This window comes from Stigmatopora argus, chromosome 1 (genome assembly GCF_051989625.1).
Source record: "Stigmatopora argus isolate UIUO_Sarg chromosome 1, RoL_Sarg_1.0, whole genome shotgun sequence".
NCBI lineage: Eukaryota > Metazoa > Chordata > Actinopteri > Syngnathiformes > Syngnathidae > Stigmatopora > Stigmatopora argus.
In genome coordinates, this window is record NC_135387.1 from 5,688,732 (window position 1) to 5,716,486 (window position 27,755).

General features: G+C 41.9%; 6 protein-coding genes across 7 annotated transcripts in view; 3 read left to right on the forward strand and 3 right to left on the reverse strand.

The window, feature by feature from the left end:
- The window catches only part of mul1 (mitochondrial E3 ubiquitin protein ligase 1), an 89,357-nt gene that overhangs the window by 52,657 nt on the left and 8,945 nt on the right, over positions 1-27,755 (reverse strand). The gene's annotated exons all lie outside the window — the stretch shown is intronic.
- On the reverse strand, positions 702-6,319 carry LOC144073217 (trypsin). The gene is made up of 5 exons (XM_077598886.1): positions 6,265-6,319; positions 4,189-4,348; positions 3,937-4,078; positions 3,606-3,872; positions 702-872 (listed from the first exon to the last, which is right to left on the reverse strand). The coding sequence occupies exons 1-5, from the start codon at positions 6,317-6,319 to the stop codon at positions 702-704; spliced, it is 795 nt and encodes a 264-aa protein (XP_077455012.1).
- LOC144081750 (trypsin-3) lies at positions 8,654-10,745 on the forward strand. The gene is made up of 5 exons (XM_077608470.1): positions 8,654-8,780; positions 9,375-9,540; positions 9,691-9,823; positions 9,900-10,160; positions 10,593-10,745. Exons 1-5 carry the CDS (start codon positions 8,693-8,695, stop codon positions 10,743-10,745), a joined length of 801 nt encoding a protein of 266 aa, XP_077464596.1. The 5' UTR covers positions 8,654-8,692.
- Positions 10,818-14,881, reverse strand: LOC144081331 (tubulin alpha chain-like). 2 transcript variants are annotated; one of them, XM_077608444.1, is made up of 4 exons: positions 14,657-14,881; positions 12,617-12,839; positions 12,394-12,542; positions 10,818-11,920 (listed from the first exon to the last, which is right to left on the reverse strand). In XM_077608444.1, the coding sequence occupies exons 2-4, from the start codon at positions 12,735-12,737 to the stop codon at positions 10,940-10,942; spliced, it is 1,251 nt and encodes a 416-aa protein (XP_077464570.1). In that variant the 5' UTR covers positions 12,738-12,839; positions 14,657-14,881; the 3' UTR covers positions 10,818-10,939. The 2 variants fall into 2 exon arrangements, with proteins under 2 accessions (XP_077464570.1, XP_077464563.1); XM_077608437.1 differs by lacking the exon at positions 14,657-14,881 and adding an exon at positions 13,878-14,174 and having other exon boundaries at positions 10,821-11,920.
- agmat (agmatinase (putative)) lies at positions 14,033-22,357 on the forward strand. Its single transcript, XM_077608458.1, has 7 exons — positions 14,033-14,736; positions 16,304-16,506; positions 16,943-16,991; positions 18,337-18,532; positions 21,586-21,765; positions 21,842-21,926; positions 21,993-22,357. The coding sequence occupies exons 1-7, from the start codon at positions 14,438-14,440 to the stop codon at positions 22,064-22,066; spliced, it is 1,086 nt and encodes a 361-aa protein (XP_077464584.1). The 5' UTR covers positions 14,033-14,437; the 3' UTR covers positions 22,067-22,357.
- Positions 25,571-27,755, forward strand: part of hspg2 (heparan sulfate proteoglycan 2) — an 89,263-nt gene continuing 87,078 nt past the window's right edge. The window contains exon 1 of the mRNA XM_077608986.1: positions 25,571-25,969. Coding sequence (XP_077465112.1) covers positions 25,895-25,969 — 75 coding nt within the window. The 5' untranslated portion in view covers positions 25,571-25,894. The remainder of the gene's footprint in view (positions 25,970-27,755) is intronic.

Consider the following 27,755-nt stretch of genomic DNA (forward strand, 5'->3'; position numbering starts at 1 on the left):
TGGATGATATCGCGATGGAGGCAAAAAAACGTCTATAGACGTCCATTCGCCAAACGGCTCAAAATGCTCTCAAATTCGGTCAAATCCAGCTGAAAACAGCGTTTAATGATTAAATACAAATACTAGTATTTGTATTTAATCATTAAACTAACAAATACTAGTACGACCTGTCCGTCTGTCAAACGTCCGTCGGCGAAACGTCTTTAGGCGAATCATCCGGTCACGACATCATCATTGCTCGCTATCGGCACACCAGTATCACACCTGCCACAAGCAGGTGCATGTCAATGTTCCCTCTAATTTTTCATGTAAAACATGCTGTAAAACAAGAAAAACATGAGTGGACAGAGCTACTGCCGCTGGCTGCCACTTAAACGGCGCCATCATGGGGAAAGGGGTTAAAAAAAAAAAAAATAAAAAAAAATAAAAAAAATATCGATCTTTCATATTAAGACGGGGGCCGCAAATTATCGTCCCGAGGGCCGCAGTTGGCCCGCGGGCCGCAAGTTTGAGACCACTGGTCTAGAGAGATTCATGGGGAAGTTTGGGATCCGTTTCTGAATGCAACTTATTATACTGGAACAAGATGTACATTTTTCAAAACATTTTTTGATTGATTGGAGGAATGTCTCGAGTCTTCTCTGGCTTTGACGTTCTTGGTTTTTTTTGTCAAATGAGAAAAATCTGAACTTACGGTGGACTCATGTCTTGTTACACCTGCTGTAATAGCTATAAATAGTATCGTCAATCCATCTGCGGTAGTTGGAAACAGCAGTGTAGACTCCAGGAAACTCGGCATCACCACACCCATTGCCCCATGATACTAAACCATGGATGAGGCCATCACATACCAGTGGCCCTCCTGAGTCTCCCTAGACAGTAGGGAAGAGGAAGCACAAAATGCAAATATTATATCAATTGGAAAGGTACTGCACAATAAAAGTGAAAATTAGCGTCTATTATTGATAACCGTATCGTAGGACTCCCTCAGTATGCGCTAATTTGAGCATTGTGTATATATTGTGTAGTTAGTAAAAGAGGGAAAATTATGTTGAAATCACCTATTGACAGCAGTGTACATCCAATCCATTTCAACTATAAGGAGATGGACACGATCATTCGATCGAAGAGTTAAGCTATGTGAGGTCGCAAGAGGTCAAATTCAATTTTTTTTCTCATCTCATCGCATCTCATCATCTTCCGCTTATCCGAAGTCAGGTTGCGGGGGCAGCAGCTTCAGCAGAGAAGCCCAGACATCCCTCTCCCCAGCCACTTCATCCAGCTCTTCCAGGAAGACCCCAAGGCGTTCCTGGGATAGCCGGGAGACATAGTCTCCCCAGCGTGTGCGAGGTCGGCCCCCCGGCCTCCTAGGGAGGCATCCAGGGGGCACCCTGATCAGATGCCTGAGACAACTCATTTGGTTCTTCTCGATCCGGAGAAGCAGCAGCTCTACTCTGAGCCCCTCCCAGATGACCGTGCTTCTCACCCTATCTCTAAGGGAGAGTCCAGACATCCTGCGGAGCAAACTCATTTCAGCCGCTTGTATCCAGGATCTCGTTCTTTCCGTCATGACCCACAGTTCGTGACCATAGATGAGGGTGGGAATGAACATCGACCGGTAAATAGAGAGCCTCACCCTTTGGCTCAGCTCCTTCTTCACCACGACAGACCAATCATTGCAGATGCCGCACTGATCCACCTGTCGATCTCTCACTCAATTCTTCCCTCACTCATGAACAAGACCACAAGATACTTAAACTCCTCTACCTGTGGAAGGACCTGATCCCTGACTCGGAGAGGGCATGCCACGTTTTTCCGACTGAGGACCATGGTCTCAGATTTGGAGGTGTTGACTCTCATCACGACTGCTTCACCCTAGGCTGCGAAACGTTCCAGCGAGAGTTGAAGATCACGGCCTGATGAAAGCAACAGAAGCACATCATCTGCAGTTAATGAGGTCTACAAAGTATTCAGCCCACCGATTCACAAAGCCGAGGTCAGCGCCATATCACCACTATACACTGTTGATGGTGCATTGCTTCCCCCTCCTGAGACGTCGGATGGTGGACCAAAATTTCCTCCTTTTGCCTCGGAGACGACCAGAGCCGCGTGCCATTGAACCACCCGAAGGGGCAATCTCCAACACCCCTGTCAAGTACTCCAAAAAGGGTGGGTACTCTGAACTGCTGTTTGGTGCATACGCACAACAACAGTCAGGTCCCGCCCCCCACCCGAAGACAGAAGGATGCTACCCTCTCGTCTACCGAGGTAAACCCCAACATACAGGTATCGAGTCGGGGGGCAATAAGTATGTCCACACCCGCTCGGACGAGTGTCCAACCCCCATCGAGAGGAGTGGTACCAGAGCCAACGGTGTGCATAGAGATGAGCCCGACTACATCAAGCTGGAAGTTCTCGACCTCAGGCACTAGCTCAGGCTCTTTCCCAACCAGAGAGGTGACATTCCACGTCCCAATAGCCAGTTTCTGTAGCTGGGGATTGGACCACCAAGGATCCCTCCTTTGGCTGCCGCCCAGCTTTCCACGCACCCGACCTCTTTGGCCCCTCTCATAGGTGGTGAGCCCATGTGAGGGGGAACCCACATCGTCTCTTCCGGCTGTGCCCGGCCGGGCCCCATGGCTTTAGGCCCGGCCACCGGGCAATCGCCATCGTGCCCCTCCTCCGGGCCTGGTTCTAGAGTGGGGCCTCGGATTGAATATAGTATAGTTGGTACGTATATGTTTTATATATATACATACACATATACATATATATATACATATATATATACATACATATACATATATATATATATATATATATATATATATATATATATACATATATATACATACATACATATACATATATATATATATATATGTATATATATATACATATATATATAAAACACATACCAACTATACTATGTTTAAAACCCATTGCAACACTGTTGCTCCAAAATTATAATGTTATATTGTTGTTTACTATTTACTACATCACCTCTTAAATAATGACAAACTGGCACTCATTAGGCTAAATAATGAAAAATAAAGGTGAATACAGAATTAACTTGCAAATAACACTTGAGTATGCTAATATTGTACTCATGTGGTAACTCAGTCTTATTTAACTATCATGTTACATTTAAATTGCAATTTGGTTTCATGAAACTATGGCTGTGGGTGGTGTGCAAATTGAGACACCTCAGTCTGGTCTGTAGTATTTCCAATTTTGGATTTACTAGCTACATAAAATGCAAATGTGTTCTCAACTGCTAATTATTCAAAGAAGCCTTCTTTTCCAATGAGTCCAAAGAATCTAATTTCCTTGTGTGACTCATTTGCAACTCGTTGCAAAAAAATAATTAAACCCTTAAGCCAGTTGGGCCAGAAGGCAGGCTAAAAGTGTGTGTATTGGGGGCACATACCCTTATTATCCCCCAGTTCGGCCACCTATGCTAACAATTATTATGTATTTATGTGAGCTATGATGATAACAGGGAAAGGTGTAATAACAGTCATTTACGGGATTTGGACTCGGCTCACTTTAGTTTGCCAATCATTTTGACAATTGCCTTCAAGATGACTCTGATTTCTGCTCACCTGACAAGCGTCCTTCCCACCAACACTGTATCCTGCACATAGCATGTTTTCTGTGATGTTTCCATTGAAAGAACCACTGCTGTTGCATTTTTTGGAGGAGATGATGGGCAGTCTGACTGTGCGCAGAACTGAGGGTATCAGGCCCCCACGTGGGTTGGTGTACCCCCACCCAGACACGCGGCACAGCCTGCCTTCGACAATGGAGGCACCCTGCCAAGCCAGCAGGGCGATAGAAACAAAGCTGTTCAGAACAACTGGGCTCCTCAGCTGTAGGGAGAAATTAAGTAAACTATTTGAAAATCTGATGTTGTCATTCTCTGCGTGGCTTTACCTTTATGAGCATGATGTCATTGTTTTCGGTGGCGCTGTTGTACTCTGGATGCGGCAACAAAACCTGGGGTAAGAGTTCTTGCTCTGTACCCTCATAAATGATCAGAGAGTAATCCCCAGCCACGATCATCATTTTATTGACTCTGTGGAAAGCATTATTACATAATACAAACAGCAGTTGCATAGGTGAGCTCGAATCTGACTTGACATGGATTAGTTTATCATTTAAAAAAAAGAACAAAATTCTACTAACCCGATATCACAATGTGCTGCTGTGATTACCCAGTATTTATTTATTAAAGATCCCCCACAGAAGTGTCGACGATCTGTTGTTTGAATCGACACAATGTACTTGATGGAGTGCGGAACTGGGGCAAAGCCTCCGACAATACGTCCCTGTATGGTGTCTTGGCCTGTGACATCATTCAAACAAATTTAAGTTGAGTCCAGACAGAACATTTACAATTCATGATGTTTTTACGGCAGCTGTCCTGGTGATGAGATACAAAAGTCAGCTCAGGGACATGAGCAGGGTGATGAAACCCAATCTCATCTTGGAGTGACACTGATTAATGCTGCCGTGCTGACTTTACCTGCCTTCTAAAGTGCCTGATCAATTTTAGTACCATTGTTCTTTTGTAAATAAGCAAGAGTGAACACTAAGAGAAGACCCTACAAATTGATCAAACAAATGAATGCTACCCAAGTGCCACGCACATAATTGCAGGAGATTTTAATCAGGCAAATCTCAAAACTGTTCTGCGAGAATTTTACCAGCACGTGAAATGTCCAACGGTAGAGGGTAAAACTCTGGATCTTGTTTACTCGAACATCAAAAGTGCATATAGAACAATACCTTGCTCAAACTTGGCACAGTCAGATCACATGTCTTTGTTCTTGGCCCCAGTTTACACTCCCTTTGACTGACAATCAAACCCACAAAGGTGAACCATTATCACATGACCTTTTGAAGCCTGAGCACCCAGTGACCCTTACAAAGAAAAGAGGAATTAAAAATGAATGTTTCTTGATCAAACTTGTCAACCAATTCTGCCCCATTCTATGTACTAATTTTGATAACTTATTGAATTTTGATGATACTTTTACATTTTCTATGCTTAACCAAATTTATCTCCATCAGTAGATAAAATTAAATCAACAAAGGACTTCTTACTGTTAACTACTTTGTCATCATCCTCATCTTCCATTCTCAAAAGGGTTGCGGGGGTTGCTGGAGCCTAAGCCAGCTGACTTTGGGTTTAAGGCAGACTACACCCTAGACTGGTAGCCAGTCAGGTGTAGCTCACACAAAGTGACAAACAACTATACGCACTCACAATCATACCGCCACCAGCGGGAATTGGGCCCACGCCTGCCCGCACCGAAGTTAGGGGAGTAAACCTTTACACCACAAGGCAGCCCCGTTAATTATTTTTCCACATCAAAATAACATTGGTACGGAGAAGTTGCAATGAGCGTGTGGTAAATGACAGGAAAGATTAAAAATAATAATGTTAAAATAAATAATTGAAAATCACCTTTTACAAAGTCATTTCACATTTGCATTGTTACATAACTGTTAGGGCGAGGAACTGTGATGCTGCTCTCTTACTGGCTTGGAAATCAGATATACTGTATTTGCCCTAAAGGCATCTTAAATTGCTCATGTAATTGCTCCATTATGGGATTTTACTGTAAACCTGCAAAGATTTCATTAAACTCATTCATTCATTAATTTTTTGAACCACTTAATCCTCATTAGGGTCGCGGGGGGTGCTGGAGCCTATCCCAGCTGACTTTGAGCCAGAGGCGGGGGACACCCTGAATCGGTGGCCAGCCAATCGCAGGGCACAAGGAGATGGACAACCATGCACACTCACACCCATACCTAAGGGAAATCTAGAGTGTCCAATAAGCCTACCATGCATGGTTATTTTTTTAATTTGGAAGGAAGCCAGAGTACTCACGCGAAACTCACGCAGGCCCAGGTCGAACATGCAAACTCACCCAGGTGGACCGACCTGGATTTGAACCCAGGATCCCAAAGCTGTAAGGCCGACGCACTGACCACTCCAGCCACCCATTTATAAACGTATTTAATTAGTTTCTTCGCAACAGTCTATCCAATATAAGCATTTAACATATGACAAAATCTGTTTTGAATACTGAACCAGTATAGCATTCAAGGAAAAAGTATGTTCCAGCCTAGCATGTTGCAAATTTCTATAACCTTATTAAGTAACATCTCATGTAAAAGGAACAATGCATTCAGACTGTCATGTAGACAGAAGTAATTTGAAGTCGGATCAAATAAAAGATGATTACTTACAGCTTGTTGGAAGACTGTCCCAAAGAATGCAGAGCAATATACACATCAGGTCCATAGTGGGACAGAGTTGGAGTATATTGTCAGCGCACTACCTATCTAAAGATAATGTGGTAGCATCTCCCCTACACTCTCAGGTTTCTTCTAGTTCCTATTTCAGTTTCCATGGTCACCTCTATATCTGGAATTTGTCTATAATTGAAGTTTCAGCAGTATGACCCCCGTGTCTTATTGTCGTTTTCATGCTCGAACTATTACGGGTATCGAATGGAGATAATTATGCCCTATATTGGTCAATCCTCTTGAAAAAGTTACTGCATGTACAAAAGACCTGAGTTGAGGGTATTTTGAAGATGTTAAAGCTGCTTAACATTTGTAATCCTGAGTAAAGTGTCAATTTCAATTGAATATTCATCTTCATTAATTCATCTTTTGCTTCATCTTCATCTTATCCACACGAGGCTCGTGGGATGCCAGAGCCTATGGCAGGTTATTACGGGGAGTAGGCGGTGTCCCGCCAGAATTGTTTGCCAGCCAATCGCAGAGGAGACACAACCACTCACAGAGAAGGACAATTTAGTGTTCAACCAGCCTACCAAGCCTATTACATACCAACACACTCATTTGGTATATATGTTGTGATTATATTTGAAACTACAATATAAGAGTAAATGATCTCTGTTGTTTTTTAAAATAAATGCTGTTGACCAGAAAATTGACAGAAAGAGGGTTGCCAATATTACACATTAGGGACGTGTTAATTTGTTAGTTAGTAGACTGGTTGATTCGATTTTTGAAAACTCCATGAGGCTGAACCTAGAAATTACCTTGGAAACAATCATTATTAGACAAATTACATGACAGAGTGAAAGCTGTGCTAATAATAGAAGTGACATTCTGTATTTCAATCCATTCTCAAACTTGGACAATGTGTTGTGTGTGGTATACAGAGAAATCAATCATTTATTCCTTTTCCATACCAGTTATCCTCACAAGGGTCGCAGAGTTGTTGAATTGTTTGCCAGAAAATTGCAGAGCCACTGGTCAACCACTCACATTCACAATCACACCTTGGGACAATTTCGAGTGTCCAACCAGCCTAACATGCAGGTGTTGTTTTTTTTAGAATGTGGGAAGAAATCGCAATACCTAGAGAAAACCCACGCAGGCCCGGGGAGAATATACAAACTCTGAAAATAACTTTTTTTCTCTGCGGCCCATGACGTTGGGTGCTGGGGCCAAATGCATTGTTTCATTGTTGTACTGGAAAGATGCAAGTTTGATTATTTCAATAAGTTTCGGCAAAACGCTGAGGTGTCGGATGCACTTCGGTAGTGTCCCAAAGCTCGGGAAAAGTCAAGAAAGTGCCTACATGGAATGTCCCCTCTTGTATACTGTACAGTGTACACAATAAATGGGTTTCCATGCAGCGAGCTGCAGTTTTATAGCTTGTCTGAAAAAGCCTTCATTCCCAGTGCATATTAGGCTCTATTGGCAATGTGCCATCCGCACAGTGTGCCGAAGGCTCCCCAGAGCCGATGGCGCTGTTTATTGCATACCAAGCACCATTGGCTTTGCTACAAAAAGAAAACGAGTAAAGTAGGTGCAGCAGAGTTGAGAGATTGAACTGGAAAAAATATATTTGCTGTGTGATTGGGCTGCAGACTATTTTACTGAGCTGGTACACTTTCATACTTGAACGTCAATTATTTATTTTTCTTACGCCACAGTGCCAAATGGCTGGTGACCTGAGGGTAGGGGACCCCTGGAGGAAATTGTTCTATGCCAATATGCAAAATATACAGTATAGTAAACAGGTTCTGATGAGATCTGCTTAGGTGTGTCAGTTTTATTCTTCCTGAACACACTACAACAAACAATGAGGGAAAAAAGGACTGTTCTTTGGTTACCTCGCCAAAGATAAAAAATCTATTTTTATGATGATTCTGCACATGAAATCTACTTGGTCGATTTTGATTTGTATTCTTTTCCTAAAAGTGTGAGAACTACGTGTTGGGGACATTGTACATAGAAAGCAGCAGGTGTCACAAAACAAGTTTTAATATGACCCATTTGCAACATTTTGTGACCTACCAAGAATCAATTCACCCAGTCCTGCTTCTATTTCTGGTTGCATTGTTGTCATCAAGAGCTGTGAACAAAGAGCAGATCAGATTCTTTGTGAAAGCAAAGATATAGTTACAATATAAGGAGCGCCCTCAATTTTTAGAGAAGCTCAGAAGCCTGTCTGGGGTTACCGGTGAGTAACATTTTTATGACAATCTTATAGTATGGGGAAAGGTTTGAAAATCATTTAAGGAAGCTCGATCAAAAATGTTGATATAATTTCTTTTAACTTCTGTGTAAATGAGTACAGGGAACAGATAGTAAGAGTACTGAGCTCTAGGAAAAATTGAGTTGCTCAAAGAAAATGTTGATTTCTGTTTTTACAGGTAAAATTAAAAGCATGTTTCGGCTGGGAATATTTGTGCTGGTCCTACTGGCTTTCTCAGTAACAGGTAACTTTAGTTTGACCTCAATGGGAGATATTTCAACAAGACCCAACACACACCCATTGTAAAATCAAACATGTCAGACAAATATATATGGACTGTCTGTATGTTTTCGTGAAGTGTAAATGAAGTTTCAATTTTTAGCTATCTTAGCCTTTTACATTGTCAGCAATATTGACATTTTTATTGGATTAGCTGTGATTCCAAAACATATTTTTACAAAACAGTTCTGTGGCTGCCGTAAGCAAAAACCCTGGAAAAACGTTGTCATTCTGAAATGTTTATATTTACCACGGTAAATCAAATTTAATGACAACATAAATAACACTGAAATTTCAGATATGGTTGATGATTCCCAGGATTCTATGAAACAAATTCACTGCAAGAATATACCCAAAATAAACAAAGTATAACATGTTTTATTGTGATTGGCTGGCCACTGATTCAGGGTGTCCCCTGCCTGGTGTACGTAGTTAGCTCGGATAGGTTCCAGCACCCCCCGCGACTCTCGTGAGGAGGTTCAGAAAAATGAATAATCTTAAAAGCTGATGCTGTCCACTATAAATGTCTGATATAGAGGTTTTTGTCCGCAATCTATAGAGACGGTCACGATGAGGATTATTGGAGGTCAGGAAGTCGTGCCATACTCCATCAAGTATCAAGCATCTATTCAGTATAAAACTGTGCTGAAGAAGTGGATGCATTACTGTGGGGGAACGCTTATTCACCCCCAGTGGGTGTTGTCTGCCGCTCACTGCTGGCGCCAGTAAGTACTGACTAATGATAGAGGTAGATTGAGAATTTTAAATTGGTCACCAGTACACAATTGACAAAAAACTGAAATCCACTGTATCCTTCTATGACTATATGATGTGAAATCGTTTCTGTTTTTTTTGTGTGTGGCCTCATGGACCAGTGAAATGAGAGTCCTGCTCAGTGAAGACAATCTTTCCAGATCAGAAGGATTTGAACAGAACCTTACGGTTTCGAAGATGTATGTCCATAAGTTTAGCTACAAGACATTTGATAATGACATAATGCTAATAAAGGTAAGTCCACCTTAGTATACTGTACAATGTAAGGCCCGTTGTGAATCATAATGGTCTAACTCTGTGAATGTTCTAGCTAAGCAAACCTGCAAAGCTGAACGTAAATGTTCAACCAGTCAAGCTGCCAGACCCAAATAGCCCTGAGCCTACCAAGGGCCACGTATGCCAAGTGAGTGGCTGGGGTGTCATGTCACCGTATAGCTTTGTCCTTTCCCAAACTTTGCGGGCTGTGGATGTGAAGATCTTGGCTTCCTGTTCGTACTACTACTATTGGCTCCAAATAACTCCAAACATGCTGTGCGCTGGATCTCAAATGGGGGGAAAAGATTCTTGCCAGGTAAAGGAAAATCTATTTTCAAATACATACAGGCTTTTAGAAATGTCATGTCCTTTCATTCCAAATCAACAAATTTACTCCAGTAAAGTTGTTCATGGAACAGTAAAAAGTATGTGGTCATTTGGATCATTTGTTTTATGGGGCAAATATTTAAAAAATGCCTCAAAGGCCTAATGGCTTGCACATATTCTTCCATAAATGAAGGGTTCCTTTGCCTACCCCATTACACAAAAAACCTTCCATTTTGGTTAAAATATATTTGTTTTGCTACTGAATTTATTCTTAGTGAATCATGTCTAAAATAAAAAATAAAATCAGACATAGGCTTGTCATCATCATTGACTAGACAAAAGCCTAATTGTCATCATACCCAGCTGCGTATGACGAAATTGGTAAAGTAATGGTGATAAAGTCCCATCTGTTCTGTCCCAGGGTGACTCAGGTGGTCCCCTAATCTGTGACGGCATCCTAGAGGGCATCGTTTCCTGGGGTATAAGCTGTGCCATCCCTTACTTTCCAGGAGTCTACACTAAAGTGAGGAATTATGTGTCTTGGATCAACAATATTATTAAAAATGATACATAAAGCCATAGTTCAAAGGCTGTTGCATTGACCAAAGTGAATTTTGTCAAATACAATGTGCACAATAAAACTTGGTGTACATTCACTCCATAAAGAGGCATGTTCCAGGATTTATAGAACTTTTATTGAAACGGAATACAACTAAGGATTGACACAAACATTTGAACTATTTAACCTTAATTCTTAGCAAAATACTTTTAATACTCCTCTCCTTCTCCCTCTTCGTCACCATCAATGGAATCAACTCCGACCTCCTCATAATCCTTTTCCAGAGCAGCCATATCTTCCCTAGCCTCAGAAAACTCACCCTCTTCCATGCCCTCACCCACATACCAGTGGACAAATGCACGCTTGGCATACATCAGATCAAACTTGTGGTCAAGTCGAGCCCAGGCCTCTGCAACAGCAGTGGTGTTACTCAACATGCACACAGCCCTCTGCACCTTGGCAAGGTCTCCACCAGGAACTACCGTAGGTGGTTGGTAGTTGATGCCGACTTTGAAACCGGTGGGGCACCAGTCCACAAACTGGATGGACCGCTTGGTTTTGATGGTAGCAATGGCGGCATTGACATCTTTGGGAACCACGTCGCCACGGTACAAAAGGCAGCACGCCATATATTTGCCGTGACGAGGGTCGCACTTTACCATCTGATTGGCTGGCTCGAAGCAGGCGTTGGTGATTTCTGACACCGACAGCTGTTCGTGATACGCTTTTTCAGCCGAAATGACTGGGGCGTAAGTAGCCAGAGGAAAATGGATGCGAGGGTATGGTACCAAGTTGGTTTGAAACTCCGTCAGATCGACGTTAAGGGCGCCATCGAAACGAAGGGAAGCCGTGATGGAGGAGACAATCTGACTGATAAGCCTGTTAAGGTTGGTGTAGGAAGGCCGCTCAATGTCAAGGTTCCTTCGACAAATATCATAAATGGCCTCATTATCAACCATGAAGGCACAGTCGGAGTGCTCCAGGGTGGTGTGGGTGGTCAGGATGGCGTTGTAGGGTTCCACCACAGCTGTAGACACCTGGGGAGCTGGGTAAATGGAGAACTCCAGCTTGGACTTCTTTCCGTAGTCAACAGAGAGGCGCTCCATAAGGAGCGAGGTGAATCCAGAGCCAGTGCCACCTCCGAAACTGTGGAACACCAGGAAACCCTGAAGACCTGTGCACTGGTCCGCCTGACCACAAAAGAGAAGATCCATTTATAAATATTCAGGTAAATAATAAGTAAATGTGAATATCCATATCCATTCAAGTAAATAGAATACACATTCATCCGCACAACCATTCAAGCTCACTTAAATCTAGGGGCAATTTAGAGTGTCCAATCAGCCTACCACACGCAAGCCTGGAGAGCCTCAAGCCTCACATAGTGAGGCCGATAAGCTAACCACGTGGCAACTGGAATAAGGCCCGTTGATGTCAAGCATGTTCTGGTGCGCCACGTAGCCACCAGGGGGCAGTATTATACATTCATAATGTACAATGCACAATTTAACCGTCAGTAAACAATAGATTTATGTTCTCTACATCTTTTACAATGAAAGTTTAAATGGTGATAGCAATCAAAACACTGTCTAAACTTGTATGGTTTGTTTTATTTCACTTATAAATAATTGAAGCAAGCATTTGGGCTACCAATAAACTTTACCAATTTGCGGATCCTATCCAGCACCAGATCAATGATCTCCTTGCCAATGGTGTAGTGTCCACGGGCATAATTGTTGGCAGCATCCTCTTTGCCTGTGATCAGCTGCTCAGGGTGGAACAACTGGCGGTACGTCCCAGTACGCACCTCATCTAAATTCGTGAAAATACAAGTTTTTTACAAAACAGGAAATAGCCATCATTTATACTATGTGTGAAGAAGTTACCGATAACGGTGGGCTCCAGGTCCACAAAAACAGCCCTTGGGACGTGTTTTCCAGCACCAGTCTCACTGAAAAAGGTGTTGAAGGAATCATCTCCACCCCCAATTGTCTTGTCACTTGGCATCTGCCCATCTGGCTGGATACCATGCTCCAAGCAGTAGAGTTCCCAGCAGGCATTACCAATCTGGACACCTGCCTGACCAACGTGGACAGAGATACACTCACGCTGTGGAATGAGAAAAGATATAGAAACAACATGAATTATTAGAACATATATTTCATTCTTGTTTCACTATATCATTATTTTGTGTAGTTTTCCTTTTGTGTTGTCCTAGAGTGGCCTGTTGGGGATTACTGCAGCTCTTAATCTAGGTAAGAGGTCATTAGAATGGTGCCCAAAAAATAATGGCCTGTTCTAAATTCAATTTCATTTGAAGTATTTCCCCCCTGGCGGAGGAGTGGATAGTGCGTCGGCCTCATATCTCTGGGGTCCTGGGTTCAAATCCAGGTTGGTCCACCAGTGTGGAGTTTGCATGGGGCCTGTGTCAGTTTCTTCCAGGTACTCTGGTTTCCTCCCACATTCCAAAAACATGGATGGTAGGCTGATTGGATTTTGACTAAATTGCCCCTAGGTATGGGTAGGAGTGTGCATGGTTGTCCGTCTCCTTGTTCCCTGCGATCGGCTGGCCACCGATTAGGGGTGTCCCCCGCCTCTGGCCCGGAGTCAGCTGGGATAAGGTCCAGCACCCCCCGCGACCCTAATGAGGATGAAGCGGTTCAGAGAAGAATTAGTATTTTTCCCCATCACATTTAATGCACATTAAATGTTGATTGGAACTGGTCAATTTCTTAGTGGTTAGTACTGAAATAATAAAAAGGTGATATGTGCAAAATGGATTTCTTATATGCGCATTTAATCGGTATCCAATAAGGGCCTTACTTGGCTAACGGTTCATTTTAATGTTGCAGTGTGCTCTTACTGCCACAAGGCCACATCCTCACTAAAGGTGACCTGAAATTCTGTTAGTGATGACAATGACATCCGAAAATTGTGTTGGTATTACTGAAAAAAAGGGCGCGCGGGTTAAGCCACCCCATTACAAAAAACATCCGAAAATGAATGAGTTTGCCGGCGCCATTATCAAATAACACTTTCCCGCCTGATGGAGACAATGCAGAAAACCTTGAATTGTTAACAAATGAAGCAAAGGCCCACATCTTCATGCAGGTGGTAATACTGTTCAAAACAACTGAATTTACTTACCATGTTGTCTCGTTGAATATATTTATAAGGAGATAAAGCAAATCTGTTGTGAGTAAAACACGCCGGCGCTTCTTAAGTCTCTGTAGAGTCCGAGTGAGCAGGATTGGCAACGTCACTAACTCCGCCTTCTGTTCCGCAGTTTTAAAATGAAAAACTTTATTGAGAGAGTACGGCCGAACAACAATAGAAGCTCGCCGAATTTACTTAAAAATCTCACTGACAAGACGATGTTCAAAAACAAAAAACAATAGGATCAAGCTGAGCCTGAGTCTTCGCCGAAAATTCAGCAAGCAGATGCAAAAAAATTATGCACGATTGTCAATAGTCAGTCACTCGTCTGCATTCGGGTTTTATATGTTTTGCACATGAAGCGTTGACTTTTAAACTCTTGTCGAAAGAGCACGAATGAAACACGTGTAGTGCTTACAACACCTTTATACAGAGTTCTCGGAAAGGCTCAGCGGTGTTAAGTTTCAGTGCCTCTATAGTTTGAGCAACAGGAAGACGTGGAGTTTGAGCCACAGTAAACGTAAAGTTCGAGGAACAGAATACGTAAAACCATGTTCAGAGCTCTGAGGAGTCGTCTTTCTCTGATTTCAACTACTTCACGCAAATTCTCGCCACCGTTTCAATGGCCTTCGGTCGTTGTTGCGTCAGATTCTCAGGTTTCCAGAAGAACCATCAAGAGAAAATACTCCGGGAAACATTTCAATGTGCCCCCCAGTGCCGAGTTTGTTGCGCGGGTTAGTGGAATCCCCACAATGGCCAAACTTCCTTACCAGGAATCAGCAGACGGACTCGATGCAGCTTTTATTGGAGTCCCGATTGATACTGGAACTTCCAACCGACCTGGAGCGAGGTAGTTGTTTATTATGTCTTCGTTCTTTACTTCTTCTTAATATTGTTTAGGTTTAGAATTATGGCGCATGCCGGTGATTACGTAATTGATTAGACATTACACGTAAGTGCGTACGAATACATCTACCTATTGGTGCACATACCTGTCAACCTCTGCCGATAACTGCCCTTATAAATGATTATGATTCCCCTTACAAACCCCCCAAAAACCTTACAAACACCGTACGACCCGTACGACTCGTACGGTGTTTGTGAGGTTTTTGGGTGTTTGTAAGGGGAATCCTAATCATTTATAAGGGCAGTTATCGGCAGAGGTTGACAGGTATGGGTGCATATCTGCACGATAAACAATGGCAACAATGTGAGCAATTGGAAGGAATATAATTTTTCAGCTTTTTTAGTTTGTTATTCTGTTTGGGATTACACAAGATTCAATGAATAATGAAACAGCGCTCCCTGGCGTTATGCATTCTATATTACATTAGCGTATTCATTAATATGGAGTATAATTACACGACTACACTACACACCACAGTTACCTGAAATAATCAAATACTGTGACATTTTTAATCCTTTTAGGGACAGCGGTCACTCCTGTGGACTAGCGATTCAAAAATTGATTTAAGACTTTTAACCATTTATAAGGTTAGAGTGACTTTTTGCTCATTAAAAAAATTTGGGCAATTATTATGTCATGCTTTTTCAATCACTGTATTTTTCATATATTGTTTTACCGGTTATTGGCTGGGATAGGCTCCAGTGACCCACGTGAGGGCAAGTGAATACCAATAAATTTATATAATTAGTACAATGTAATTAAAAGCTGCATTTTATACAATTAAATTATATAATAAAAAATGAATATACAGGGTAAAATAACCACCCTAAATAAAGTAAATATTTTTTCATAGTATTTGACTCATTGCATCCTATTGACAGCTGTGGATTTTCAATTCATTTAAACTGGAAGGATGGACATGCATGCTCATTTTCAATGCCAACAACACAATGCTATATTCTTCCAGCTCATTTTACATATAAAATGAATTGGACGTCTTGCACTGTCAATGGCAACCAAGGTTAATATCAATATACACTAATCGTCAGCGGGACATAATAGTTTGTTTTTGTTGTAGGATTGTGTGCATGATTAATTCTCTCACAAGTCTGGTGAACTGGTTGCAAATGTAGCCATTAAAATCCTCATTTCCGGTACTGTTCATCCTGTTTGGGGTCTTCACCTTAGTCTAGCTGTCAATCACTCAGTACCTAACTTGAATAACAATCACATTTGCCATCAGTAGTTACGAAAGAGAACTAACCCTATTCTGTCAGTAGTAAATTCAGACAATAATCAGGCAATCATGCATTGTGACTTGGGTATAAAAACAAGTTTGAAATTCATCCAGGTAGTAAAATGGTCAAATGTACCATTTGCCCCAGTATTTAAGGGGCCTGCATTGAAGTTTATCATAATGCTGGACTCGCAATAATAAGTGCTCTTTATGTTTGCTTAACAAGTACATTTTGGAAAAACACTAATCATAATGTTCCTGTCACCACTTTAGGTTTGGTCCGAGGCAGATCAGGGTGGAATCGGCCCTACTTAGGGCGTATAACAGCGGTACCAGAGCAGCTCCTTACGAGTCTTTAGTGGTCGCTGACATTGGGGATGTCAAGGTCAACGTATATGACCTTAAGGACACATGCAGGCGTATCAGGGAGACGTATAGAAAGGTGCTAGCTTCTGGCTGCATCCCTCTAACAATGGGTAAGTGCATTTAACTCATTGTCTGCCATTGTAGGGAAGACTTTCAATCCATTTGAAGTGCGTCGGCTGACAGTGAATGAACCGAGCCCTCCCAGTTAACGGGGATTCGATGTCTTACTAGTGACTAATTCTTTGAAATTCACAACCGGATGATAAAACTTTCATATACTGCCAAGAAACATGAAAATGTGATGACATCATTCCTGTGTATACATCACCTAAATTTTACAAATCGGTTTAGAATTGTAACTCAGAGCAGAAAAGTGACATGAATTTACTTATGGATCCCTCACCCATGCTGGGTCTTTTTTGTTGTTGATGATTACATGGGACAATATCTACTTGTTTTATCCTAAAGAAGAGTGTAAAATTGTTGACCTTTTAATGCAGAAATCAATGTATTGAGCCTGAATTTTTTATCTTCATATGTTCATAGGTGGAGATCACACAATTTCATATCCCATCCTGCAAGCTGTGAAGGAAAAGTAAGTATACTGCAGAAGGTCCATGTCAGGATGGAGTTGTAGGGCTCCACCACAGCTGTAATGACCAGCTCAACACAAATTGTAGATTAAAACCTAAAGTACTATGCTTCGATGAGCAGAAAATTAATTTTTTTTTTAATTTTTTAATTAAATTGTGCCCATTGCCCGGTTTAAAAGTCATCAAATGGTTAACATTTCGTTTTTTTCTTTTGGAACATTCATTAAGCAAGGTGTCTTCATAGAGGAATATGAGAGAAGAGTAAACATAAATATTGCATGGGTCAGAAGACTCAATTTAAAGCTTTTGAATTCTGCCAGTGTCGTCACTTACTGAGGCAGTCAGTCACTTTCAGTTTCCGTACCGTGTTCTCGTAAGGGTTGCTGCCTAGACTATGGCACCAAGAGAGACAACAATCCACACTCACAATCACACCGCCACCAGCGGGAATCAAGCCCCCATGACTGCCACTGAAGTAAGGCAAGTGAACCTCTACAACAGTGGTCCCCAACCACCGGTCGGCGGACCGGTACCGGTCACTTGTTGCCGGTCCCTCCGAGAAATAAATACAGTAATCCCTCAATTATTGCTGTTAATTAAGACCAGATATGGTCGCGATAAACAAAAAAAATGTGAAGAAGTGTCACCCCTATTTAAAAAAATAATGTATTTTTTTTAAACTTCAATGCTGTGTCCAAGTAGCAAGCGGAGGTCCGCTTGCGAATTTCAGCGTAGATTTTCACATTTTTATGAACTTACAGAAAAAATGTAATTAACAAAAAGTTTCCCCCAGAAAAAAAGCCACTATAGTGGAAGCCGCGATAATCGAGGGATTACTGTTTTACTGATATCAATCTCGCCCTCCTACTTGAAATGAGAAAAGTTGTTATAATAACAATAATAATAAATAATTGCTATTATGTTTGGGACTAGTTTTTTTGCCGTCGTGGATGTTGTTCATGCACCCTGCACAATTTTTTCTTAAGTTGTCACCCTCCCCATTAGCTGGTCCGCGAGAAAATAGAAAGATTTACCGGTCCACGGTGAGAAAACGGTTGGGGACCGCTGCTCTACACCATCAGGTGGGCGTCTTTAACTTCACTATTGAATACTTCATAGTTTATATATATAAATATTTACACAACTTTGACAAGAATGAAAATGTTATTATGAAATATATATATATATATATATATATATATATAATAGCAAGTTAACAAAGTTGGGAAAAACATTTCTCATTCCAAACTAAACTGAGGATGACCAGCATCCCAAAAAGTTTCAGTTCAAACTGAAGTTCCTCTGAACACACTAATACTAATTAATTGCTCATTGTACAAACGCCAGATATGGACCAGTGGGTCTGATCCACGTGGACGCTCATGCGGACACCAGTGATGTGGTCTTGGGGGAAAAGATTGGCCATGGGACTCCGTTCAGGCGATGTGTCGAGGAGGGCCTGTTGGACTGCAAGCGAGTGGTGCAGATCGGCCTAAGAGGTTCAGGCTACTCTGCTGACTCGTACGAGTGGAGCCGGGCACAGGTCCTCTGCTCCATTTGGTTCATCATGACATTTTGCAGTATAATGATAACTTGAGATGAGTGTAACTGGCAATTGTCATTATAAAAATTAGTGATGGTCACAGGGATTTCAATTCACATCACAAGCAGTTATTAGCTGTTGGTTAGATACACCTTATGTATTTAAATAACCAGAACATTCAATGATTAAAAAACACAGGCTTTAAGCTGTTTATTTCCAGTCTCAGAAAAAGTTTCCTGCACACACCAATAATAGCCTCAACTCTTATCCACGTAGACTCATTGATATTCATTGATTTGCATAAGTGTAAACATGTTAGAAGAATTCAGAGACTTTTTGTACTTTCAAAATGTTGAAATGACAAAATAATGCACACATTTTCATGTTTTTGCTTTTAAATTTTGAGTATGGATCTCAAGGAATAACATTTAAAAATATGAAATGTTTATGATGCTATCTGTCAATAAGGTTCTCAACCCCTGTTTGAAGTTCTTAACAAAGCAAAGACCAGAAACTGGTTGTCAAAAAGCATCAGTTGCGTGCTATGGCAATAGATCTTTAATCCACATGGGCTTTTATCATAAATGTTCACAACCCTTGTAACACTGGGTGGTACCACATAGCAGGGAGTACCGTATTTTCACGACTATAAGGCGCACTAAAAAGTTAAATTTTCTCCAAAATAGACAGGGCCTGACTGAGCACTTCTTGCCGACACGCTTCTTGTATAGAGAGAAGGCCGACGTGGGTGGGGTCAGATGCTAAAGGCACGCCCCTACAAGGTACCCGTATATAGTGTGGGCATGTGTTTATTGCAAAACAATTTCGGTTTGATTTCTAAGGCCCCCAAAAATGAATATAATACAAGACACCTTTACAAAGCTCAGTTCAAACTTCAAGCCATCAATTATGCAGGGGAACATGGGAATAGAGCCGGCGCGAGGGAATTTTAGATCGACGAATCAATGGTTAGCAAATGGAGGAAGCAGGAGAACTAGCTTCGCCAAGTCAAGAAGAAGCTGAGTTGATTTGCGACTCCCTGCGTGCCCATTGCCCATCTCACAGCAGCTGTGAAAAACCAAGTCACGAAAATGAACTCTGAGCTTGCTGTCATTCCCGGAGGCTTAAGTAGTGTATGTTTAAGTTGGTGTATGTTTTGCCATGCCTGGCTGTGCCTTTAAATGCGGTGCGTCTTGTGTGTGTGTGTCAAATACAGAAATAGCACTCGTTACTGACACTGCGCCTTTAAATGCGGTGCGCCATATAGTTGTGAAAATACGGTCTGTTGGTTATCTAAGCAACACACCAGAGAGTAACATGAACAACAGTTTAGTTTTTGAAGCAAAAAAGTCTGAATAATCGGTGACCCAGTTCACTAAAATCCAATATTCCGGTTATAAATTCTTTAAAATAATTATTTTGAATATTGCATTTATAAGTATACAGAGTTGTAAATAAGTCTGCATATTACGTTCCAAGGTCTGACGTGCAGCAACAGTATCAAGTACACAGAACATCAAAACCATGGCTCATGTAAATCTTACTAACCTTGTATTTACCATTACATTAATAAAGTCATGAGTCAGTGTTAGCCTATCACGGGTTTGGAAACCATAGGTTCCGGGGCCGCGTGCAGCTTTTTAGCGCTGCCCTAGTGACTCCCTGGAGCTTTAAAAAAAATGAATGCACTGGAGGGAAAAACATTTAATCATGAATGCTCATAATGTATTTGTAGCCAACTTAGACACTTTGATAGTAGGCTAATATACTAGATATATACAACATGTGTTGCCTTCATTACAAGGCTTTTTTAATTTTTAGTGGCTCCAGACTTGTTTTTTTCATCCAATTTGGCCCTTTCAACATTTTGGGTTGGTGACCCCTGCTCTATCATAATGAATACTGTGAACTTATAGGATGTTGTTTTTAACAAGTTGCTTTATTGTGCATTTTTTCCCTAGACAATATAAAACTCGTACATTATTGGTGTGCAATTAGCTCAGCTGGTTCCTACTATTACACTAATAATGTCCAAAGTCACCTGAGCTATCATAATGAGATGTTTTGAAATTCATCAAACATGATCTTATTAACACCTTGTTTTATTCAGCACAGCTTAATGCATAGTATAATGTATTTAATTTTTGCTGGTGCTACTATTATACACTGCATTTTTAAGATTGGCTGAGCTGACAGGAATGACATTTACAACAATGAGTGATCATGTTCACTAATCTTGGGAGATATTGTTCATTACTGAGTTTAAAAAGACCGTTTACAGTCCATGTGATTAGCTTGTGTGCAGTCCAGGGTGTATCCTGCCTTCCGTCTAAAGTCAGCTGGGATACAATTGGGTTCAGCTTACCCGTGACCCTGAAAAGTAGAGGGACAAAAGAAATGGATGGAAGGATAAAAGGAATGCTATGAATACTTTGGGGTTGAATTCAGGTAAACCATTATCATTTGGCACATATATTGGGAAATATGTCAATAAATGGACGGATAAAGGGAATGCTATGAATGCTGCTGGATTGAATAGTCTGGTAAATCATTACCAATTCCCACAGATCTTGCCCAAGATGTCAAACATGGGCTAGTTATCTTGCCTTTGTTGTATATTGTCATTTTTTTGTGTCGAGTAGACCTTGAAAATGAGGATGCATCTTAAGAAAAATAATTAAAACAAACTAATTCATGGTGCATGTTGTCTCCGGGCCTGCGTGGGTTTTCTCCGGGGAGGCTGATTGGAAACAAAATTGCCCCTAGATATGAGTGTGAGCGTGAATTGATTGTTTGTCTCCTTGTGCCCTGCGATTGGCTGGCCACCAATTCAGGGTGTCCCCCGCCTCTGGCCCGAAGTCAGCTCAAATAGGCTCCAGCACCCCCTGCGATCACAGTGAGGATAAAGCGGTTCACAAAATGAGAACTAATTCATGGTTTAAAGAGCAATTGAAATGTTTTACCCAAAAGAGGTTTTTAGGCAGTGCTTTTGAGATTCACCTGAAGCTGATGGGTGTATTCTTGGAAAATACTTCAATTGTTTCATTTTACAGGGATTTCGGGTGGTGCAAGTGGAGGAATGCTGGTTCAAATCAATGGCACCTTTAATGAATGAGGTCAGAGGTCAAATAGGCAGTGGCCCTGTTTACCTCAGTTTTGACATTGATGCTCTTGACCCGGGGTTTGCCCCTGGAACAGGGACACCAGAGATTGCTGGGCTAACTCCAATTCAGGTACGCCTGGTTTTAATCCTTCACTATTCTTAACATCAAACAACAACAAACATGTTTTCATGTAAATTCCATTAAGGGTGTTGAGATTATTCGAGGTTGCCGTGGATTAAGCCTCGTGGGATGTGATCTAGTTGAAGTGTCTCCACCTTATGACACAACAGGTATGTTATAGACTTCATTTTTCAAATCTTGAGAAAATTAACACTGCTTTTGTTTTTCCACGATAGGAAACACTTCCCTGACAGGTGCCAACCTCCTGTTTGAAATGTTGTGCGTCCTGCCAAATGTTAAGTACTACTGATTCTTTTCAACAAACTGATGTTATCCTTTTGACAAAGTAGGACTTTCGAGGCATGCAATTGTAATTTAGATTCTGGTTGTAAGCAGAATTTGCATCTGTTAATTAAATAGTTAGATCTATCTGGAATTCTTAACAAATGTTGTTGTTTTTCCCAAATAATGTAATGAGGACTAAAACTATGGGTTTGTAATATCTGTTGGGTTTATGTATACAAACAGGAAGAACGGAAATATGCCAATTCCAAATTTTGCCGATTTCTTCCAAATGTCATGAATAAAGGGGAAGCTCAGATTCGTTGTTTGTTACATTATTGTGAAGTGTATTCAACTGTAAAAGGTGTACCACAGCACAAATGTGTGTTGTCACTTCATTTATCTTCCTGCTTCCTGCAGCTTTTCCCTAGCTTCACAAATTTCATGTGATCAAAGCAGGCTACAATCAAGCTCCTTGCAAAAGATTATAAAATCCTGCTGTCAAATTGGACAATTTTTTTTAATGCACGATTATCTATAGTTGACTTAAAGACTGCATGCTCTCGTGGCCATCAGTGAAATTCTGGTTTCCAGGTTAAACCCAAACCTAATTTTGATTTTTTTTTAATGGCAATAATAGGGCATGTTTAGAACCTGCTCCCATTGTGGTCCTTTTTTTAGCAAGTTTGTATGAAAATACAGCTATTTACCTGGTGCTTTGCACAGGAAAAAAATAAACAGGCTTAAACCCCCGTTCTCAGTGAAACAACTTTGGGGTTTTAGCCCAAAATGTGGCACTCTGGGATGAATTGGGGTCACTTATAATCTATTGAGCTGCAATACAGCAAGTGCAGTCCCTGTTTCATTGTTACTCATTTTTTTGCAGTTTTATTTCCTAAATGACCTTAAACCAATGTAAATACACGTTTAGGGAAATAAATTAAATTTCAGTTATGTAATGTAAGCATATTGGTCTTAATTCAAAAGATATAATCATGTAACTAGTGATGGGATGCAATAATCATGATCCAAATTTTAATCACTTAGCAGCACTAATATAAAATCTTCAAAATTCAGTTATCATAAAGGCTTTAGATAAAGAACAAAGTTAAATTAAGTGCTGTGATTCTTATTTTTTTCCTTCATTATATATTTTTTTCAGGCCTTAAATTGGCAATTGAATGATCTGGTTAACAGGCGAGCACATCTTACTAAATGTTAGCATACACCAAGTAATTTCAACCAGCTCTTCGATAAATGCTAAACTGTGCATTCTCCATATGTTTCGTTTCCAAATTTTAGTATAGTTCCTTTAATGTGGGTAATTACAATAATTTAGGTGCCTATTTTCCATCCGCTAGAGGGCGCTGGGTATAGGAATATTGATTAATGGTAAGCGCTTCAATTTTTTAAATATTATTAGGAGCCATGCTGCCCATATTTGTTCTCTTGGTTCATTATTCTTCATGTCCATTTCATGGAGTTCAGATTTACATAGTGAATAAGCACTTTCCCTCGCTGTTATAAGCATGTATATGTTGAGAAATTATGTTATGATGATCTTTATTATTCTCCCCCAGTCTTGCTTTATTTTTTCTGCTACTGTCTAAATGCTGCTCCTTGCATTACTTTAAAAATCAACCATCAAGCCACTATCCCTGCTAAGCAATCGAGCATGTCCTCATTTCTGTATGTACCAACAATGATACTGTACAAGCGCCACAAAGTCCGCGACCACCACGTGTAAAGCATAAAAACTGCCGAGGGCCATAGAGTGCAGTCAACTGTAATTATCACACTGTACAATACACAGATAAGGGTTTTAGTGTCTTGGCCAACCAAACCTTTGTCAAAACAAATGGGACGTGTGTCTAAATTTCTCCTTGGGCAAGGGCTTGTGGCACACTATTTAATGCGTGATTTGTGATTTATTTGTTTTTAACCATCACAAGTTTCATTTCATTTCATTTTCTTTTTCTGATCCGCTTTATCGTCACTACGGGCGCGGGGGGTGCTGGAGCCTATCCTAGCTGACTTCGGGCTATAGGCCGGGAACACCCTGAATCGGTGGCATGCCGATCGTAGGGCACAAAGAGATGGACAACGATTCACGCGCAGACTCATACCTAGGGGCAATTTAGAGTGTCCAATCAGCCTACTGTGCATGTCTATGGGAATGTGGGGTTTCTCCGGGTACTCCGGTGAGTTCCTGGAGGAAACCCACAAAGGAGAACATGCAAACTCCACACAGGTGGACCGACCTGGATTTGAACCTAGGACCCCCACTGTGAGGCTGACGCGCTAACCACTCATACACCGAGCCGCCCACCATCACAAAACACTTATTTAATTCATTGGTTGTCGACTGCGCTAGATGTCCAATCCTTTTGGACTGAGCGAACAAATCTCCCAGTTGAAATGGATTGGACATCTAGCGCTGTCAATGGCAACGTCAATATGAGTATTTACCACCAGTTTTCCCAGTTTAAATAAAATGGAGTTAGTCTGTTGCCCTCAATGTGATGTAACGAGTTAGATACTCCAACTTTGGAGCATTACTTATGGTCTCATCTCATCTCATTATCTGAACCGCTTTATCCTCCCTAGGGTCGCAGGAGGTGCTGGAGCCTATCCCAGCTGACTTCGGGCCAGAGGCAGGGAACACCCTGAACTGATGGCCAGCCAATCGCAGGGCACAAGGAGACAAACAACCATTCACGCTCAGACTCATACCTAGGGGCAATTTAGAGTGTCCAATCAGACTACTGTGCATATCTTTGGAATCTGTGAGGAACCCAGAGTACCTGGAGAACACTCACGCAGGCCCGGGAAAAACATGCAAACTCCACGCAGGTGGACTGACCTGGATTTGAACCCAGGCCCTGCCGGGCCGCCCTTATTTCTGGTCATATTTATTTATTTATGCATTGGGAGCGAGTGGTTAGCGCGTCGGCCTCACAGCTATGGGGTGCTGGGTTCAAATCTAGGTCACGTCCACCTGTGTGGAGTTTGCATGTTCTCCCCCGGGCCTGCGTGGGTTTCCTTCGAGTACTCTGGTTTCCTCCCACATTCCAAAAACATGTATGGTAGGCTGATTGGACACTAAATTGCCCCTAGGTATGGGTGTGAGTGTGCATGGTTGTCCTTTGTCTCCTTGTGGCCTGCGATCGGCTGGCCAACGATTCAGGGTCTCCTGCCTCTGGCCCGGAGTCGGCTGGGCTAGGCTCCAGCACCCCCCGCGACCCTGGTGAGGATAAAGCGGTTCAGAAAATGAGATGAGAAAAGCCATTTCCTCTATGAAGGATTAATGAGTGTCAACTTTGGAAAAGCTGTGCGTGTGCTGACCACGGTCTTTAAAAGGGTAAAAAAAGAAAGGAAAGTTAACCAAAAATGTGCACGCGTGGGCGCTCCTGCAACGTGCGTGTATTTGTAGAGTCCGAGCCACTCTTGAGATTAGCCACCGGCTCCCTGGATTCCATTCCGCCTTTTACTTTCCCATTGCGCTCTTCCGTCCCACACAGGACTTCCCTGTGAGTCGACTCGCAAAGGGGGCAAACAGCCACTCACCCACCGAACCCAATCCTCAAGCTTTTCAGAATTTGGAAGCGCGCAGCTCAGCGCGCACGTTCGGAAGCTATCGTCGAATTCACAAAAGCCAAATCGGGGCGGACCTCCACTGCTCTTTTCCCCACCTGTTGATGCAGCGCCGCCGGTTTTCAGGACGCAGAGGAAAACGCGTGATTTCGTCCCGGGGATCGACGCGTTAAGAGGGGCGCAGGGGTCGGTCCAGTTCGGCGGGCAGGAGGAGAGTAGGACCTTGTTGTTTCCCCTTTGCCCCAGCCAGCCTTTGTAGTTTATGCTGGGTTGGAGGAAAATGGGTCCCAGGATCTGCGGACTTTTATCTGTCCTACTTTCATGGCAGCTTGTCACTGTAAGTAAGCTTTGTTAACTTTCTTGAACTTTCCTTTATTATTCCACCGCTCCTGCTAAAGAGGACAAAAATCCTCCTAGAAAGTTTACATATAGTAATAAAGAAGCAATGAAATGCTATTACTATTCGTGTGGGCCCTGTGCTGACATGCAAGGTGGGATGGATTACAGATTCCATTGCAGCATGTAAGGATGCTTTTTTTAAAAGGGACAAACCAGAAGAGTCCTCTGGACTGAGGCTGCTCTAAGTTTGTCCACAGAAACAAGCTATTCATAGTCAGACCTCCATGGCCTTCCTGTCTCTGCCGCACTCAAGTAGACATACGAGCAAGCTCCAAAATTCCCTGTGGTAAACATGACAAACAACAAGAAAATCTAAGCAAATGTAAGATTTTTTCTTTGGAGTGTCCAGTAATTGAGTGGTTACTATTTTTTTTATTATGTATTATTATTAAAGTATGTATGATATAAAGTATATAATAAAGGAATATCATTTTAGGCGGCCCAGTGGGGCAAGTTTTTAGCGCGTCGGCCTCACAGCTCTGGGGTCCTGGGTCCTGTGGGGAGTTTGCATGTTCTCCCCGGGCCTGCGTGGGTTTCCTCTGGGTACTCCGGTTTCCACCCACATTCCAAAAACATGCATGGTAGGCTGATTGGACACTGTAAATTGCCCCTAGGTATGGGAGTGAGTGTGCATGGTTGGGTGTCTCCTTGTGCCCTGCTATTGGATGGCCACCAATTCAGGGTGTCCCCTGCATCTGGCCTGGAGTTGGCTGGGATAGGCTCCAGCACCCCCCACGACCCTAGTGAGGATAAAGCGGTTCAGAAAATGAGTTGAGATGAGATGAGATGAATATCATTTTAAAAGCAAATATGTTAGAAACTATGAATCAGCTTAGTTGTTGAATGTCGTGTTTTATTCATTTGAATTTGAAAGAGAAGTCCAAGTTCAGAAAATATATTTAGAATTGATTGGCATATCTCAACCTGAAGAGAAAGATATTAAATGCTGAAAACAATATCTATAGGGTTCTTTAAAGTTTGTGAAAATGTGACATTTCAGCAAATAATTTCCCACATTATTGGCCTGAAAAATCTAATCAATTTTGGGCACACCCAAGCTTGTAACAGTGAGCAGTCATCGTTCTGTTAATCATACAATATATAAACTCAGACAGCCCCGTGGTTAGCATGCCGGCCTCACAGTTCTGAGACCGGGGGTTCGATCCCAGTTTAGGACCTTCCTGTCTGGAGTTTGCATGCTCTCCTCAGGCTTGCGTGGGTTTTCTCCCTGTACTTCGGCTTTGCCTCACCATCCAAAACGTGCAGGGTAGGCTGGTTGAACACTCTAAATTGCCTCTAAGTATGAGTATGAACGCGGATGGTTATCTGTCTCCTCGTGCCCTGCGATTGGCTGACCCCAAATCCAGCGTGTCCCCTGACTGGTGCTCATAGTTGGCTGGGATAAACTCCAGAACCCCCCGTGACCCTTGTGAGGTTAAGTGGTACGGAAAATGAATGCATGTAAAAACTTCATCAATAGCTGTAATTTTATTATATCTGCTAATCTTACAAAAATAGTCCTTGTTTCATAGAATAGCATCTTGCCTGAAGCCAGTAGATATCTTATGGATATCTGGAGCTGATATGGCTGCGATATCTGCTTTAGTACTGGACTGATTTGAGGCTAGGCATGTTGAACTGTGGATGTCCTGGAGGCATATACATCTTCCACATGATAGACTTAGAAGATATATAGTTGTTGGGAAAGTATTTTTACTATCTAG